Below are 16,534 nucleotides of genomic sequence, written 5' to 3' on the forward strand. Positions count from 1 at the left end.
ACCACGCCACCCTATTGATATCGCTTCTCACACAATTTCTCATCTCAACTGCAATCTACCTTTTTTATTCCTACCTTGCTCCCTCTACATATCTGCTGTTTTTCCATTCTCTGTTGCCCCATCATCTGCACCACATGACCAGCTGGCTTCTTACAAACCTCCCCGTCAAGCTCATCTGTACACCAATTTCCTCCCTCAGTTCATCCATCCTCCTTCTACATCCACCCTCTTCACTCCCACAATCCTCCTGACCCAGTTGTTCTTGCAGACCTGCAGCCTCTGTTGTTGTCTCTGTTATTGAGACAACAATCCAGACATCTCCAGACCATAAAGGTAGGCCGCCATTACACATGACACCAGACCTTTCCGTTTCATTTTCTTTGATATATTTATATGCGCCATCAATCCGTCCACCCTCCACACATCCGCACCCACCTGAATCCTCCGCCACTCATCCGCATTTGCCTCATCATCCCCAGTCATTGTCACCCCCCAGATACTGAAACGTATTTCCTTGTCTGATCTCCTTCCCCTCTCACCTGATGTTCATTTATTTTCTCTGCTGCTCATCCCATATCACCTCAGTCTTCTCCATACTCAGCTTCAGTCCATGCTTCCCAAACACCTCTTTCCACTTCCCCCGTATCTTCTGCTTGCTCCGTGCCACACCGGCCAGATCGCCTGCATACAACCTCCTCCCCAGAATACCCCACATGTTTACCTTCCTGCTTACCATCTCCATGATAAACATGAGTGGACTGAGAGAGCTTTCCTGCCTCAAAGCGATGTTCACATTGAGCCCCTCCGACATTCCAGGAACAACCAAAACTCTTCCCTTCACTCCCCTGTGCATCCCTTCTACCAACCTAACTTCTGCTTCCGGCACTCCCATCCATCTCAATGTTGCCATCACCATCTCTGGGGACAGTGTAATAGACCTTCTCCAGGTCCACAGATCCCAATGACATTTCATCTTGCACCTCCAACCTCTTCTTCACCAGCTGTCACAGCCTGAACATCCCATCCTTTACCCTTTCTAAACCCATTACTCTTCACTGATCTCCATCTTTCAATAAATGAATATGTTACTCCAGAAATATTCAACAACCTGACTTCAGGGAAAGATCCAAAGTGGAGCTTGATATTATAATAATTTCCTGATCCAAAATTATATAAACCTTCTAAGTTTCATGATTTCTTCCAAATTTGAACGATTTTAGCTGAACTGCTGGACTACGGGTTTCATATTTTAAGTAAACACAGGTTTGGACGATACCTGACTGCTAGTTGGCCATCAATTGTTCACAAGAACCTTGGGTTTTTTTTTTTTTTTACATTTGGGCATCCGCCCAAGATCGATATTGCCATTCGCATCGTCAATTGCAGCATGGACAGTACGTGTATGGGGCGAGAGTACCTGTGATGGTGCAGACGGAGTTTCATTTCTACTTGGTGGTGCAGCAATTGTCGAAGGTTGAAATTCTTCATCGGGTCATCCTCAAATGCGTGGAAGAGAGGTCAAGAAGAACGTTTTCACGGAGGCAAGTCATCTCAAACTGAGCCGTTGTTGTTTTGCGGCGGTGAGTGAAGAGGGGTCGAGTTGAGAACCGGTCCCTGCATCTAGCGAGTGTGCTGTGGTGTTCTTAAGACTGCAAACGGAAGGCAGTGCCAATGATCAATGCTTTGGAGAGCAAAGATAATAGGAGTACACTATTATGAGTGTTTGTGGGTTGGTTGATTGCCACCAAGCGTGAAGTTGCTCCGAGTTGAGTATAGAGAAGTTTTAGGCTGAACACAGTCTCTGGGGAGAGAGAGAAGAGAGAGAAGAGAGAGGAGAGAGGAGAGAGAGAGAGAGAAGAGAGAAGAGAGAGAGAGAAGAGAGACAAATAAAGAGAGAGAGAGAGAGAGAGATGCAGACAGATACAGAGACGGAGACAGCCGAGTTATGGAGAAAGAGATTGAACGATAATTCTTAGAGACCAAAAGGCCCAAGACTGACAGGAAGGAAGGAAGGAAAGGTTCACTGAAAGTAAACTGCTCGAGATCAAAATGGAAGCACGAATGCTCGAAGTTTAAAGAGAATATTAAAGAGTAAGCTCGATCATATATTTTCCTTATTGCTGATGATAGGGATGTCAAATACTCAGTATTTCATGCGTTGGTTGGAAAATGATAATGAACCAAATGTGTTGTCAGCGAGCAGTTGAGGAAGGAGAGCAGTTGTGAATGCAATCGGGTAGGGCATTTAGTGAGGAGATGCAAGTCGTTTCCTGGAGGTACCAATTTGTCGGTGTTTCCTCATTCTTGATCATTGACACCTTTTGTACTCAAACTGCGTTGATGCAGCTCGCCATGATGCAGTTCAACTTCCCAAGTTAATGGCTGCTGGAGATGGGGATAATTTGGCCATCCAATCGCCATTTCCATCACCGATGGTGACAGTCGTAAAAAGGACGGGACAAATGACATGTATCGATTACCGGAAGCTAAGCCAACACCAGGCTTACCAGGTACTGATAAGGGTGTGCATGACACCCACTTTACACCAGGCCTTCAGGTTACCAGTGCACCCCCATCTCATTATCTTCAAGTTACCAGTGCACCCCCATCTCATTATCTTCAAGTTACCAGTGCACCCCATCTCATTACCTTCAAGTTACCAGTGCACCCCCATCTCATTATCTTCAACTTACCAGTGCACCCCCATCTCATTATCTTCAAGTTATCAGTGCACCTCATCTCATTATCTTCAGGTTACCAGTGCACCCCCATCTCATTATCTTCAACTTACCAGTGCACCCCCATCTCATTATCTTCAAGTTACCAGTACACCCCCATCTCATTATCTTCAAGTTACCAGTGCACACCCATCTCATTATCTTCAAGTTACCAGTGCACCCCCATCTCATTATCTTCAAGTTACCAGTGCACCCCAATCTCATTATCTTCAACTTGCCAGTGCACCCCCATCTCATTATCTTCAACTTGCCAGTGCACCCCCATCTCATTATCTTCAAGTTACCAGTGCACCCCCATCTCATTATCTTCAAGTTACCAGTGCACCCCATCTCATTATCTTCAAGTTACCAATGCACCCCCATCTCATTATCTTCAAGTTACCAGTGCACCCTATCCCTGGTGTTGGGCTAGCGGCTAGGGTGCCGGCTTTAGGATCCTAGGATCCTGGGTTCGAATCCCGGTCAATCGCTGATTTAACGCCAGGGGGGTTGACTCAGCCTGTCATCCTTCCGAGGTCGGCAATTTGAGTACCAGTTCACTGGTAATTCCCTGTCGGCAAAAAGGGTTGGCGTCAGGAAGGGCATCCGGCCGTAAAACATTGCTTCAAAAAGGGGACCGAAAAAACAACAACAACCACAGTTCCCGAAAAAGGTCAACCCCCGCTTGCGGGGAAAAATGGCCTCTAAAGGTGGTTTTTTTTTTTTTTTACCAGTGCACCCCCATCTCATTATCTTCAAGTTACCAGTGCACCCCATCTCATTGTCTTCAAGTTACCAGTGCACCCCATCTCATTATCTTCAAGTTACCAGTGCACCCCCATCTCATTATCTTCAAGTTACCAGTGCACCCCATCTCATTATCTTCAAGTTACCAGTGCACCCCCATCTCATTATCTTCAAGTTACCAGTGCACCCCATCTCATTATCTTCAAGTTACCAGTGCATCCCCATGTCATTATCTTCAACTTACTAGTGCACCCCATGTCATTATATTCAAGTTACCAGTGCACCCCCATCTCATTATCTTCAAGTTACCAGTGCACCCCTATCTCATTATCTTCAAGTTACCAGTGCTGAATGGAGAAGGTGGATCAGACTCGGCAACGGTTGCTCGAGTGAGATGTGCATGGAAGAAGTTTCGGGAATTGAGTGGCATGCTGATGATGAGGGGAGTGTCGTTGAAGCTGAAGGGAAAGGTGTATGCTGCATGTGTGAGAAGTGTTATGATTTATGGGAGCGAGACATGGGTAATAAACGTAGAGCAGCAACGAAGGCTGGAAAGGGTGGAAATGCGAATGGTTCGACGGATGTGCGGAGTATCGTTGAAAGAGAGGAAGACAAATGATGAATTGCGAAAGATGATGGGAATAGAGCCTGTGATTGATGCTGTGAAGAGGAACAGGTTGAGATGGTTTGGTCATGTGTTGAGGAAGGATGAAAGTGACTGGTTGAGAAGAGTGATGGAAATGAATGTAGAAGGAAGTAGAAGACGGGGAAGACCGAGAAAGACTTGGCTAAAGATGGTGGAAGAAGAAATGCGGGCAAGGGGGTTAACAAGGAGAGATGCAGAAAATAGGGCAAAATGGAGAAGATTGTCATGGGGACCGCAAGGCTAACCCCCGCTCTAGCAGGGAAAATGGCCTTTAAAATGCATGTTGTTGTTGTGTTGTACCAGTGCACCCCATCTCACTCTTCTTACTTGTTGGTTCCGATATTTCCTTCCTTCTCTTTTCTCCCTCGTGCTCATCCCCTTATTTGTCGCATCCACATGTTTTCCCACTCTCCCGTTTGCCATTGATTCCCTCATAACCTGACATCTCGCTCCTTCACGAGTTGAGATTTCGTATGAAAAATCTTCCCGACACACTTTGTAACCAATTTACTCCGAAAAAGTTATTTTTGGAGTGTGAATTTAAAGTTGGCATATCAAGCCAAAAGATTATACTTAAGTTACACCTGCTGATGTCTGCAGTTTGGAATATGGTGATTTTACATTGGCTTTTATTTTGTAAAGTTAGACATAAAAGAGTAAATCACTCACGTGAATAAACAGTGAAGAAAAAGACGTTTTTTTTTTTTCAAAACTTGTATTTATCTCAGTATTTCCAGAAGATAGTGTCTCTTTCCAGAAATGGAGAAATCTGATGAGGGTAATTACTTACACAGCACAGTGTGTCTGGGAACGGGGTGATATAATATAAAATGGAACACAGGAGCAGGGATAGGAGGGACGCAAGGAACACAGACATGTTGAAGGAAAAGGGAGTGGGAAGGAGGGAGATGGGGGTGTCCATTCATTTTCCTTCTGTAGAAACGCATGTTTACAGAGCATCCTCAAAGGATTTAAGAAATACTTGCCATAAATAAAAGACAAATTTTTTACGTACAAGTTATAGATCAACTGACCCCACTAGTGCTACTGATTTAGGTAATTTGCCTTTTCCCCATTTTCCTTGGGGTCATAAAAAAAGCAGCAGGGAGATACTGGAAGCTGCTTTCAAAGCAGGGCCCACAGTTCATTCATCACCATGTCACAACTGAAATTAATGATGTTCCTTATGAAAAGAAAAGTAAGAAGAAATAAAAATTACATCATTGCGAATAATATGGCAAAGCATCATCTGTCGATCTTCAAGAGTAGAGAGGACGGTTTGTATGAGTGGATGAAAAATGGCGTGACGCAAAGCGGTCCTGTCCGAGCTCAAGGCATGTCGACACAGCAGAGGTCGCCATACCTGCTGCTGCACGAGCCGTATGTCTGTGAGACAAGGCCGAGACGGAGAGCCGTTTTCATAGTGTAGCTGTGCTCATGAAAAAACGAGTCGGGAAATGGGAAGGGGATCCCAGGAAAGCAGCTGCAAGATATCGGTCCTCAGTTTGAGAGCACGTCGAGGCTGACAACCATTTAACACTGGAGCCTGAGAAAGACCTCATTGCATTAGCAACACAACGTATTTACAGATTGTTGGTGGTACAGCAATAATTTAATCTGCAAAATAGTAAAACAAAAAGGTGACGTCAGCACCTCAATGTTTCCTCATAACTTCGTTAAAATGCATAGAAACACAGGTACTAAAAAGCCTTGAAACAACTCAAAACCTAAAAGATGAGTTCTGTGTCTCTTCGCGCCAGCTGAGGTCACAGAGCTGGGTGAGCCCCCACGTTGTGTATAGAGGGTTTTATTTATTAAGCTTTCGTCGTCATCTAAAGTGGGTTTCATCTGAAAATTGGCTGCTTTTTCCAACTTCCACCAAGTGCCAAGCTCGCCAAACCACAATCGCCTGGTAATGACGCCATCTTTAAATGTCTCAATGCCTTTTTCGCTGTACAAATGTACACGTCGAGTTTGAAAACGCATCTCGGGGCTTTTTTGGTAACTTATGCAAAAAGGCCCATGTGTAGGCTACTTTAAATAAAAGTGAAGAGTCTGTGGTTGTGCCTGAAACGCAACTCCCTTTATTGCGCCGATTCGCTGAAAATGATCTTGAATTATAGGTCCAAGACAAGGTTACCAAACCTTTCTCTCTCAAAAGCATTACCTGATTGGGCACAGATGCGGTGACCACCAAAAAGACAACAAACATCAATTCTGTACAAAGCGCATAATCTGCCTTATCACTACTGTGCTGCACAATGTCAGAGCTTCGGCACAAAGCCTTTTCTGAACTGCAAAGTGCAAAACATCTCCCACGAAGCACCTTGGCAGATGCTGAGACAGAGCCCTCATCGAGCTTCAACAACCTCCTTCCGTGAAGGTGAGCGCTCTCGTGGGTCAGCCATCGAGCCCAGTGGTGTAGTTTGCCGCGGCGAGATAGGCCGAGAAATTCCAGTTGGGATGAGTGGCGGGGGTCCGGTCATTGCCGAGACTAGACTGCTGGGAGGCAAGCCCGAAACGGGGCCAAGCTGTGGTGGCCCCTTATTGCCAAGAAATCCATTTTGCAGGCCACTAGTTGGGAGTGCGATACGTGGGTGGTAGTGCAAACCACCAAGAGGAGAAAGATATCCCTGGTGCTGTTGGTAGTGACCTGGTAAATGTGGCTCAATTGAAGCGAGTGACGGACGAAGGCTTGGCATCAGCCGAGCCCGATCAAGCTCTTCACGAATGAGTCTTTCACGCTCCTCCAAGACCGTGGCTCGCTCACTGTCACGGCGTGCTTCCAAAAGGTTATAGTCATGGGGTTCACGGTCACGTATACCGCCATCGTAAAAAGCGGCAGCTGCTGCTGAGTGTGGGGCCGTCATACTGAATCGTGGACAGCCACCAAGACCAGGGAAATCTGAGCCGAGGCGGGACAGATCTAGGCCTGCCGCCGCCGCTGCTGCTGCAGCTCTGTACGGATCTCGGAAGGCACTCGCATCAGCCCATGTTGGCGGAGGTGGAGGCTGAAATCTTGGGTCCCGTGTAGGCATTAGCGAGTTCATGGTCAAATAAGGTGAAGAAGAGAGCAACCGTGCGCGATCTAACAATGCCAAATTTGAACCAGCACTTGGAGGCAGTGGGTGTGATTGGGGTGGCAATGATGGCAGCTGAAAGGGTTCAACTGCCCGTAAAGCTGGTAGCACAGCACATGGGCCATTGAGGGTAGTCAGCGGTGGAGCAGGTGCTGAATGCTCAACATCATCTTTGCGCTCCTCCTTAACCCGGTGCATGTCGCTACGTTCGCGTCGCTCCCAGTCACGACCTCGGCTTGCACTACCTGGCCTTGATGGCTCTGGTTCCATTGATGAAGGGCGGCAAAATGGTGACAAACAACGCATTGCATGACCATTACCCGCTTCTTCTCCAGCTTTCTTGTCTGGTGCTGCCATTGCAGCCAGAGTACAGGCCTGGGTTTCCTTGGCTTTCACATCGGCATGATGGGAGCCTATGGAGGTTTCACGTGGCCTACAATCACGCGGGGATAATGCTTCTTCCTTTGGCCTGGTTTCACTACTGCCAACCTCCTTCCTGCTTTCCAGCACAGGGCATCCGTCTCTGTTACGCTCACGTTCCTTCTCTCCATGCTCAGTCACTGAACACAGCCTGTCAGCTTGCTCTGTTGTTTGACGGGATGCGTCAGTTGTTGCCCAGGCCCTGTCTATTTCTTCAGAGGATCGTGCAATATCAGCAGCAGGAAGGGACGCTGAGACATTGACAGATGGAACAGCTGGAGATTGTCGGCTCGGCACCCAAGATCCACTCTCCCTAAATGGATGACAAACAGAGATGTAAGTAAAGCAGCATTGCAGCCAATTAATGGCAGTTGTGGTGTGGAAATGAATTAAGGGTAGATAGTATGTAGTTTGTTGCCCTATAAAAAAATATTTTGTCTTAAAAAAAGTTTTGCAGTGAAATTAAATGTGTTAAGGAAAGGTGAGCCTGTTAAATAGCATTCCCTTCTATCTTAATCCCACATTGGTATAGTTTGAATCCCATATATCACATGTTTTTGTCCTGCATATGATTTCTGTACAAGCTCAGATACTATGAGCCATATATCAGTGTTCAAAAGATTATATAGCATCTAACAAACCTCAAACCATATAACCTCAAACAGGTAACTTAGTAGCTAACAAACCTCAAACAGGGAACCATGATTGTCATGGGGCCCGCAAGGCTAACCCCTGCTCTAGCGGGGAAAATGGCCTTAAAACGATCATTCATTCATTCATTCATTTTTGTAGCAAACAAACCATATATTGAATTATTACCACGTTTGAATTCTTATTTCCTCATCCCACACCCCCCTGTCTTCTAAATGAATGCTGTGCATACCCGCAAAAGTTATTCATGAAAATGGAAGCCTTTTATGGAATACTGACTTATATTTAAAAGTTTGGCGCTGGTTGTATTGCACACGGACATGTCTAGCTCTTTGATGTTGGCATGAGAAAGACTTTGTGAGAACGTGACATTCCTCCGCCAGTACGAAGCTTATACGTTGCTGGAATGTCAGGGGGTTGGCTGTGTGAATGACGAGTTAAGGCAAAAAGTTTCTTGAAAATATTAATGGCAGCACATACATTTCTTGGTCGTTAGAATTGTGATAATGTCTGCATTAGTAGTACACCAATTCTTCCTCGTCTTCACTTAGCAATGCGTAACGACCACAAGCTTTCCTTACAACTTGGTATGGTGTTTACACTGTAATTTCGCTTGACTGTATCCCACCTCAAATGAATATGGTCGAATTTAATCAGTAAACTCCATTATTCGATGGATTATGTTCAGAAACATCAGAAATGAAATTGGCGGACGCTCCTGGTGCCTGTGCGTCATTTCCGCAAGCGCTTCCATACCTGTCATAGCTGTAGTTACAGTTTCTTGAAGTATCGTTACTTTTTCTATTTTGTATTCCCAAACATTTATACATAACTATTATAAATATACGTTGGACAGGACAGGCGCAGAGATACGAGATGTTGCGTCTGGGTTGGATTCTTGACCTGACAATAAAACTGTTGGATTAGTACTTTGCAGGCAGTGTGGTACATCAACGAGTGTGCCATCCCTCGGAAGGGTGTAATGCTGGGTGGTCCTGTATGTTAGCATTGGAAGGTGGATACTAAATATACCACTCTGTCATTTGATGGAGTAGGTGAGCTATCGCTAGCACTCAGGACAAATTACAAATTGCTTCCTTGACTTGCACACCACCCGACACTTGTCAAAGTGGGGTGCGTTGAGAATTCCAAACACCCCCTCAACAAGACTTAAGGGAGGCCTTGTCCTGCAGTGCACTGAAATAGGCTGGAAGAAGAAAATGAAGAGTATCTGAGGAAAAAGATCAGAAACCAAATAAAGTGGTAATTAAAGCTGCCTCGAGTTTTGTTTTGAAGCGGATTGAAGTACATGTTGTGAATTTGGAATGAAGGAACGTATATCGTATGACCTTTGCTACCAAAATGCTCATGTATAAGACAAGTAATTTATACAGTTGTCTGCAAAAGTATTCACCGCTACCAATAATGCCACAATTAGATGAGTTACGAATGATGTCAAAACAATTTTTCCTGATGAACTGTCTACTTATTAATAACTGAAATTTATTAATAACTGAAGGGTCAAACAAAACCCTGTTGTAGTTTAAGGAAGTTACATGTCAGCACTGCCGGATCCGGCGGAGGGGGAGGGGGGCACCTCCCCCCATCGGATTTTCGATGATAAATTAGAAGCTATGAATATCCTGGAAGCTGGAAAGGCCCTCGTGCAGATTATTTTGAATAAGGAACGTTCCAGGCAGCTTAATAACGTTCAGAGGTAAAAAAAAAACAAACAAAAAAAAAAACACACACACACACACACACACACACACACACACACACACACACACACACACACACACACACACACACACACACCATACAAAATTCATTCATTCGGGCTAGGCCCCTTAGTTCCAGTGAAGGGAAATCTGAATGTGCATGGCTACAATACTGGGTACACTTTTAAACAGATGAGATAAATGCCCTCAATTTAAAAAAATGGACTGAATGAAAATACACCTTTGGTTTTATGTTGTAGCAAATAGTCTTGAGGACCTGCAAAAACCTGATATTCACATTATATCATGCACTTAGATTTGCGATGCTTGAGTAAACAAGACAAAAATGGCATATTTTCGAAAAAAAATGTTACATTCTCACTTTGTCAATTTTTATTTAATTGTCTTTAAATAAAAATATGCATTGATGATTAAAATTGTAATTAAATGGAATGTATGTCTCCTGGTGTTGTTTTTTACATTTTCTAAAATTCCTTGAAATGTGCAACGCGTGGAAAAATAAGTGATCCGTGCATAACGCTTGGTGTCCACCAAATTCACAATAATTGTGATATCAGTTTCAGTTTCAAATCACGAAGGAAATGACTAGATGTGTAGGTTAAGAAATACCTTAAGAAGAATGCCCTTGATGCTTATTTAATCGATCAATCAGAAAGTTATTTTTTTTTCGTGATGATCTTGTCGTATTTTTTTCGTGTCCGCCCCGTTATGCATGAATCACATCCCAGCAAAAGTGAAAAGAAACCCGCATCGCTCGAAACTTGATTATGTGTAATGCGGGCCCTGTTTGTTGTGGTAGCAAAGCAGTCACTCCCTGGCAGACGACCACTCGTTTACGGATGACGTTAGAACTTGTTTTCGTGTCCGTGTCCTCCGGTGCTGCGTTATGCACGAATCCAGCATGCAAAGTGCACTCTCAATGGCACCATTTCGTGCTCTAGTCCTGCCGATATTACCACTTTTCATCACCAAACCAGATATTATGAGGTAGGAAATATGACTCTTCTTTCATTTTTCAATTCGTATAACATTCTGATGAGTCTACAATTTTGGGGGAGGAAGAACATGTCAAAATGTTTGGTTGCTTTCTTCTCAAAATATCGTGGTAAAAGCCACTTCCCCGTGGAAATTGAAATTGGAGATGGTCGTTTAAGCTGCTCAAATTAATGTATTTTGTAGTCTGGCACATAATTTTTCTGTCTATGATATTAGGCTATCATAAATAAGGTTAAATTTGCTATGAGATTGCCTTTTACGATGAAACTGTGTTTTTATTCCGTGCATAACGCCAACACCAACTAAGAAATTCGTGGCATAACGCTGCCACAATGACTTTTCGTGTCCGCCATCCATTATGATGCTCGAAAATTGCATTTATCGAAAAAAAAAGTATGAAATAACGAGCAAAATGCTGAAATGAAATAATGATTGTCCAGTCTTAGTCGTGATTAGAGTTCAAATCAATGACATGTCTTTCCCAGATTTTTAAAAATACATATTGGGATGGAATAAACGTGCTACAATGCATGGGAATGTTATGTAAGTCCCAAACCTTCATTTCTGTGAGTGTGTGTGATGCCAGGGGGGTTCGAATCCCGGTCGATCGCTGAAATAACGCCAGGGGGGTTGATTCAGACTGTCATCCTTCTGAGGTTGGCAAATTGAGTACCAGCTTGCTGGGATGAATGATCCCGGTGTGTACCCCGATTTAGAATAGGTACACCATATCCCTGCGCATCGTAAGAGGTGACTAAGGGTTGGCATCAGGAAGGGCATCCGGCCATAAAAACATTGCCTCAAACAGGGAACCATGATTGTCATGGGCCCCGCAAAGCTAACCCCCGCTCTAGCGGGGGAAAATGGCCTTAAAAACGATCATACATTGTGTAAAAGCACAGCGCTGAAACTGATTTTATCCTTTTACTTGCTTTGCTTGGAAAAGAAAAGATAGTTTCAAAAATTTTGCAATGTTTCCATTTAATTTGGTGTCCATGTTATGCACACGACCAAGACTCCATTTTGGATATATGAGGAAATAAAAATGAAAATATTTTTTGTTTTTTGTTTTAGTGGATAAACGGTATCAGTGCATGTTATTTCTTAGTTATATTATCATAATAGGTGCAATTAGGAAGGTGATTTTCTATTTCAAGCAAAATTAACATGTTATGTGGTATGTGGTGGACATGACGGATGTGTGCATAACGGTGTCCATTATATTTTTACTCTTCATAGTATTTTAAATGCACAATTTTCTCAGAAGTTGTTTTGTATCGAATATTGGTAGAGAACAATTTTGAGATTACATTGATAATTACATAACAAGTCAGGAGACGACCATGGTTCACGAGCGAGCGGTATTCAATGACAAAGGACGGACGATAACAGAAACAGGCCCGGACTGGGTGGTCGGGGGCCCACGTGGCAGGTGTCGGCCCCCGACATGCGGTGTACATGCCTATTTACAAAGGGCCCCAATGCGCTGCGTGCGCAGGCCTTTAAGAGCCAGCTGTACGTAATTGTGTGTGGTGCTGGCCTGGAAATGTCAAAACGAAGGTTACTGACCTTGAAATGAGATAGAAAATAATGTATAATCAGTTATGAGGTTAGTTAGCTACGCAATACCGAAAATTCGGTTCGAGTCAGACAACTTTGAAAATTTGACCTTTGTGACCTTCAAAGGTCAAAGGTCGAAGATTCTGAAATTTGTTGGAAAACTTGTATTTCATGATGTATGTGATAATATAAGATCATGTACGACATTTCACCCTATCAGGAAGCGAACAATGTTATACAACCATGAAAAATCGACTTTTCTAAATTTCGTGACCTTGTGACCTTGACCTTGGGGCGAAAATGAAAAATCGAGCTCCGTGGGGCTAGACACATGACATTGGCCTAACCAAATACCGAAACCCCTGTCAGATTCCACCAACTCCCTCGGAGAAGATGTAGCTTGAACTCGATTACCCCCTAAAAAGACATTTTTTCGGGCGTCGCTCCGCCCACAATGGGCGCAATAGGCCCACTCTAGGCAGGACACAACTAGATCATGATATCAACCTCCCACCCAAGTTTCATCAAGATCGGATGATATCATCGGGTAGTTATGCTGCGGACAGACAGACACACACCCATGACGAATATAGTGGACACTCTGTTTGATAACTCGTGAACCAATTACATAAATTTTGAACCAAATAGAAATGGTCTAAATTATGACTACAGGACACAGAGTTATGCACATGTCCATTCAAGCCTGTTTTGAGTGAGGTGTCTTCCATCACCATTGTGGTGAAAACGAAGCATGTATCAGGTCTGATGTTTCAAACTTAGATACTCCAATATATACAGAACAAGATAATACAGTATACTTACTGTTTCCTGAAACTTTATTTTTCCACTCTGATGTAACACTAAGTGTACCCAGCATTGTAGCCATGTGTATATATATATATACAGACTTGGCATTTAATATGGAATATTTTTTTTTTCTTGACTTGGGTTTACTTTCTGAACTCAGTATATCAATCTGGTGTTTCTTTTACCCTTCGGTGATGTCTTTGTTGAAAGAACCATGTCACTGATTGTCTTTCGCAGCAAGAAGTCAATAACAGGATTATATCACAGGTGGCATGACAAAATGTAAGGACAGGTACATTTGACGATTGGCTTCACAATCGGGTATATAAGGGTTGTTGCGTTCTGTATTAGTGGAAAACAACTGCTGCACGTCTACAAAAGTTATTGCCGCTTCCTCTGGAGATGGTCCGTCAACTTGACAATGCTGTTTGTCATGGAGTGGTGGCTTTACGAAATTCTGGCATGAAACAGCGTGCTATTGCTCGGCAGTATGGCATCACTCAAGGTCAGGTGTCAAAGATCCTGAAACGAAATGCTCAGAGGGGTGTCCCTAGTCCAATACCGAGGCCAGGACGTCCACGCAGAACCACAAGGAGAGATGATCGCCAGCTGCACAGGTTGGTCTGCAATGGCCGTACCAAGTCAGCTAATCGGCTTAGGGCTGAGTGGCAGCAACTGACAAATGTGCCTGTATCCAGAAGGCTAGTCAACCAATGACTGGTTCAAGCAGGCTATCGTGCCAGGCGTCCCCTAAGAAAGCCACGCCTGACCAGACAACACAGCCAGCGCCGATTGCAGTGGGCCAGAGAGCACCGTCAATGGCAGCCAGGACACTGGAATCACGTGACCTTCAGTGACGAGTCTAGATTTCTGGTCTATCGTCAAGATGGCCACGTCCGAGTGCGCAGAGAAGTGCATGAAGCCCACAACGAAGATTGTATAGTGCCAAGAGTCCAAGCTGGAGGTGGTGGGGTGACCGTTTGGGCTGCTTTTCATGCAGGGGGCAAAACTGACCTGGTTGTTCTGAATGGAAACCTGAACCAGTTCAAGTACAGGGTCATTCTGGAAGAAACATTGCTTCCATTTGCTCGTGCAGCCTTTCGAGGAAACTTTGTCTTCCAAGATGACAATGCACGGCCTCATCGTGCTCCCATGATCCAACACTTTCTTGCTGACCGTGGTGTAGAGCATATGGAGTGGCCTGCCATGTCCCCGGATATGAATCCAATAGAGAACTTGTGGGCAGAATTAACGCGTCAAATCGACAACTTGGACCAGCAGCCTACCTCTGTGCGTGAATTGCAGCAGACTATTGTCACTGCATGGCAAGCGATTCCTGTCCAAACCTTGGCAAATCTCGTGAACAGCATGCCTCGACGTGTACGTGCTCTCCTGAATGCTCGTGGGGGTTACACGAAGTACTGAACTGTAATTTTACTGTCCGTAATCCCAGTCATAATTTAGCTTTTGTTTTTGTTGAATTTTTTTTTGGCTAATGTGCAAAATATAGAGATACTTCTGGAAAACGTACAGACGTTTAACAGTACTGTCCGTGAATTGAGTTCGATATCAGTTTACATCACTTTCAAGGATCAATTTATTTGCTTCGAAATGTCAAATGTGGTTTTTGTTTCTTTTAAAGGTCACATTAACAAAATCTAGAATAATTTCAACATAATTCCAATGAACTTTTGGTTCTAAGTCATCTTGAAAAGTAAGTTCAGCCCCACAAAAAAAATATTCCATATTAAATGCCAAGTCTGTATATATATATATATAGATATATATATAGATATATATATAGATATATATATATATATATATATATATATATAAGTTCAAAACACACCTGGTCACAAGTGTGCCGCACTGACCGGGTCCTCAGTCGAGGTCCTCAGCATCATCCCGTTTCGGCCCTTCAACCTCGATACGGTCAGCTAAGGTGGGCCAGCAGGGGGACGTACACATCCACATGCAGCAACCGCATCTGGATGCGTACATACCCCCACCCCCAGCCAGTGCGAACAACAACAACAACAACAACAACAACACCACCACCACCTCCACATCCAGAATCCACAGCACCAAACAAACATGGTGGAACACTCAAACACCCACCTTTATACCCTTCACCACTCACCAACAAAACACACCAGATCATTCACACACACACATACACACCCATACACACATACATACAGAACACCAACCAAACAACCACCTACACTTACATCATACACTCAACACACAAAAACACACACTCATGCAAAAATTAATTCATGCAAAAACACACACCCTCACTCATATACACAAAATAAGAATTAATAATGGTAACAAAAAAACAAAAAACAAAAAAAACAACAACAACACACACACACACACACAACCAACCTACACCGTTCGACGTGTCTCCATAAACTTCCTCCATATCCAAAATGAGCCTTTCAAGGCAACCTGGGCCACCTTGTCACACATCCTCCTTCTTTCTGTCCCACACACTCCCAGCCTAGCAAGAAATGCAAAAAGGAATTGCCAATATACCCTCTACACCCCACCTCAAATGGCTGACACGAAACGCGCCAACCCTTCTCCCGGCACTCTGCCTCCAGCTCACTGTACTTTCCTCTCTTCCTCTCGTGCACCTCCTCCATGTTCTCTTCCCAAGGTAACGACAACTCCCCTAAGATGACCTGTCTTGTTGCACTTGACCAAATGACAATGTCAGGCCGCAACCTTGTCACACAGATCTCCTCTGGGAATACCAATTGTGGCTTTAGGTCTGCCACCACCTGCCAATCACAAGCATCTGACAGCCCTCTTGCTTTCCACCTCCTCCTCCTCTTTCCACTTGGCCCTCTTTGACAAACCACACCTCTCCCCCATCAGTCTCCTTCTCCACTCTTCTCTCTCTCGATCTCAGCACATCTTGTTGCACCATCTGCACCACCACCGCCAGCACCTGATCATGTCGCCACCTGTATCTTCCTGCTGCCAATGCTACTGAGCATGCACTCAGTGCATGCTGCACCGTTCCCACACCTCCACATATATATATATATATATATATATAATTATATATATATATATATGTTCAATGTATATATATATATATATACACACACACACACACACACACACACACACACACACACACACACACAGACACAC

The 16,534-nt window shown here is 44.1% G+C and overlaps 1 protein-coding gene across 7 annotated transcripts in view; it reads right to left on the reverse strand.

The window, feature by feature from the left end:
- Window positions 1-4,722: 4,722 nt before the first annotated feature.
- LOC137439946 (autism susceptibility gene 2 protein homolog) overlaps window positions 4,723-16,534 on the reverse strand; it is a 537,082-nt gene continuing 525,270 nt past the window's right edge. For all 7 annotated transcript variants that reach the window (XM_068136223.2, XM_068136220.2, XM_068136222.2 and 4 more), the window contains one exon: window positions 4,723-7,923. In XM_068136223.2, coding sequence (XP_067992324.2) covers window positions 6,462-7,923 — 1,462 coding nt within the window. In that variant the 3' untranslated portion in view covers window positions 4,723-6,461. The remainder of the gene's footprint in view (window positions 7,924-16,534) is intronic.

Source organism: Myxine glutinosa, chromosome 14 (genome assembly GCF_964187855.1).
Source record: "Myxine glutinosa chromosome 14, kmMyxGlut1.1, whole genome shotgun sequence".
Lineage (NCBI taxonomy): Eukaryota > Metazoa > Chordata > Myxini > Myxiniformes > Myxinidae > Myxine > Myxine glutinosa.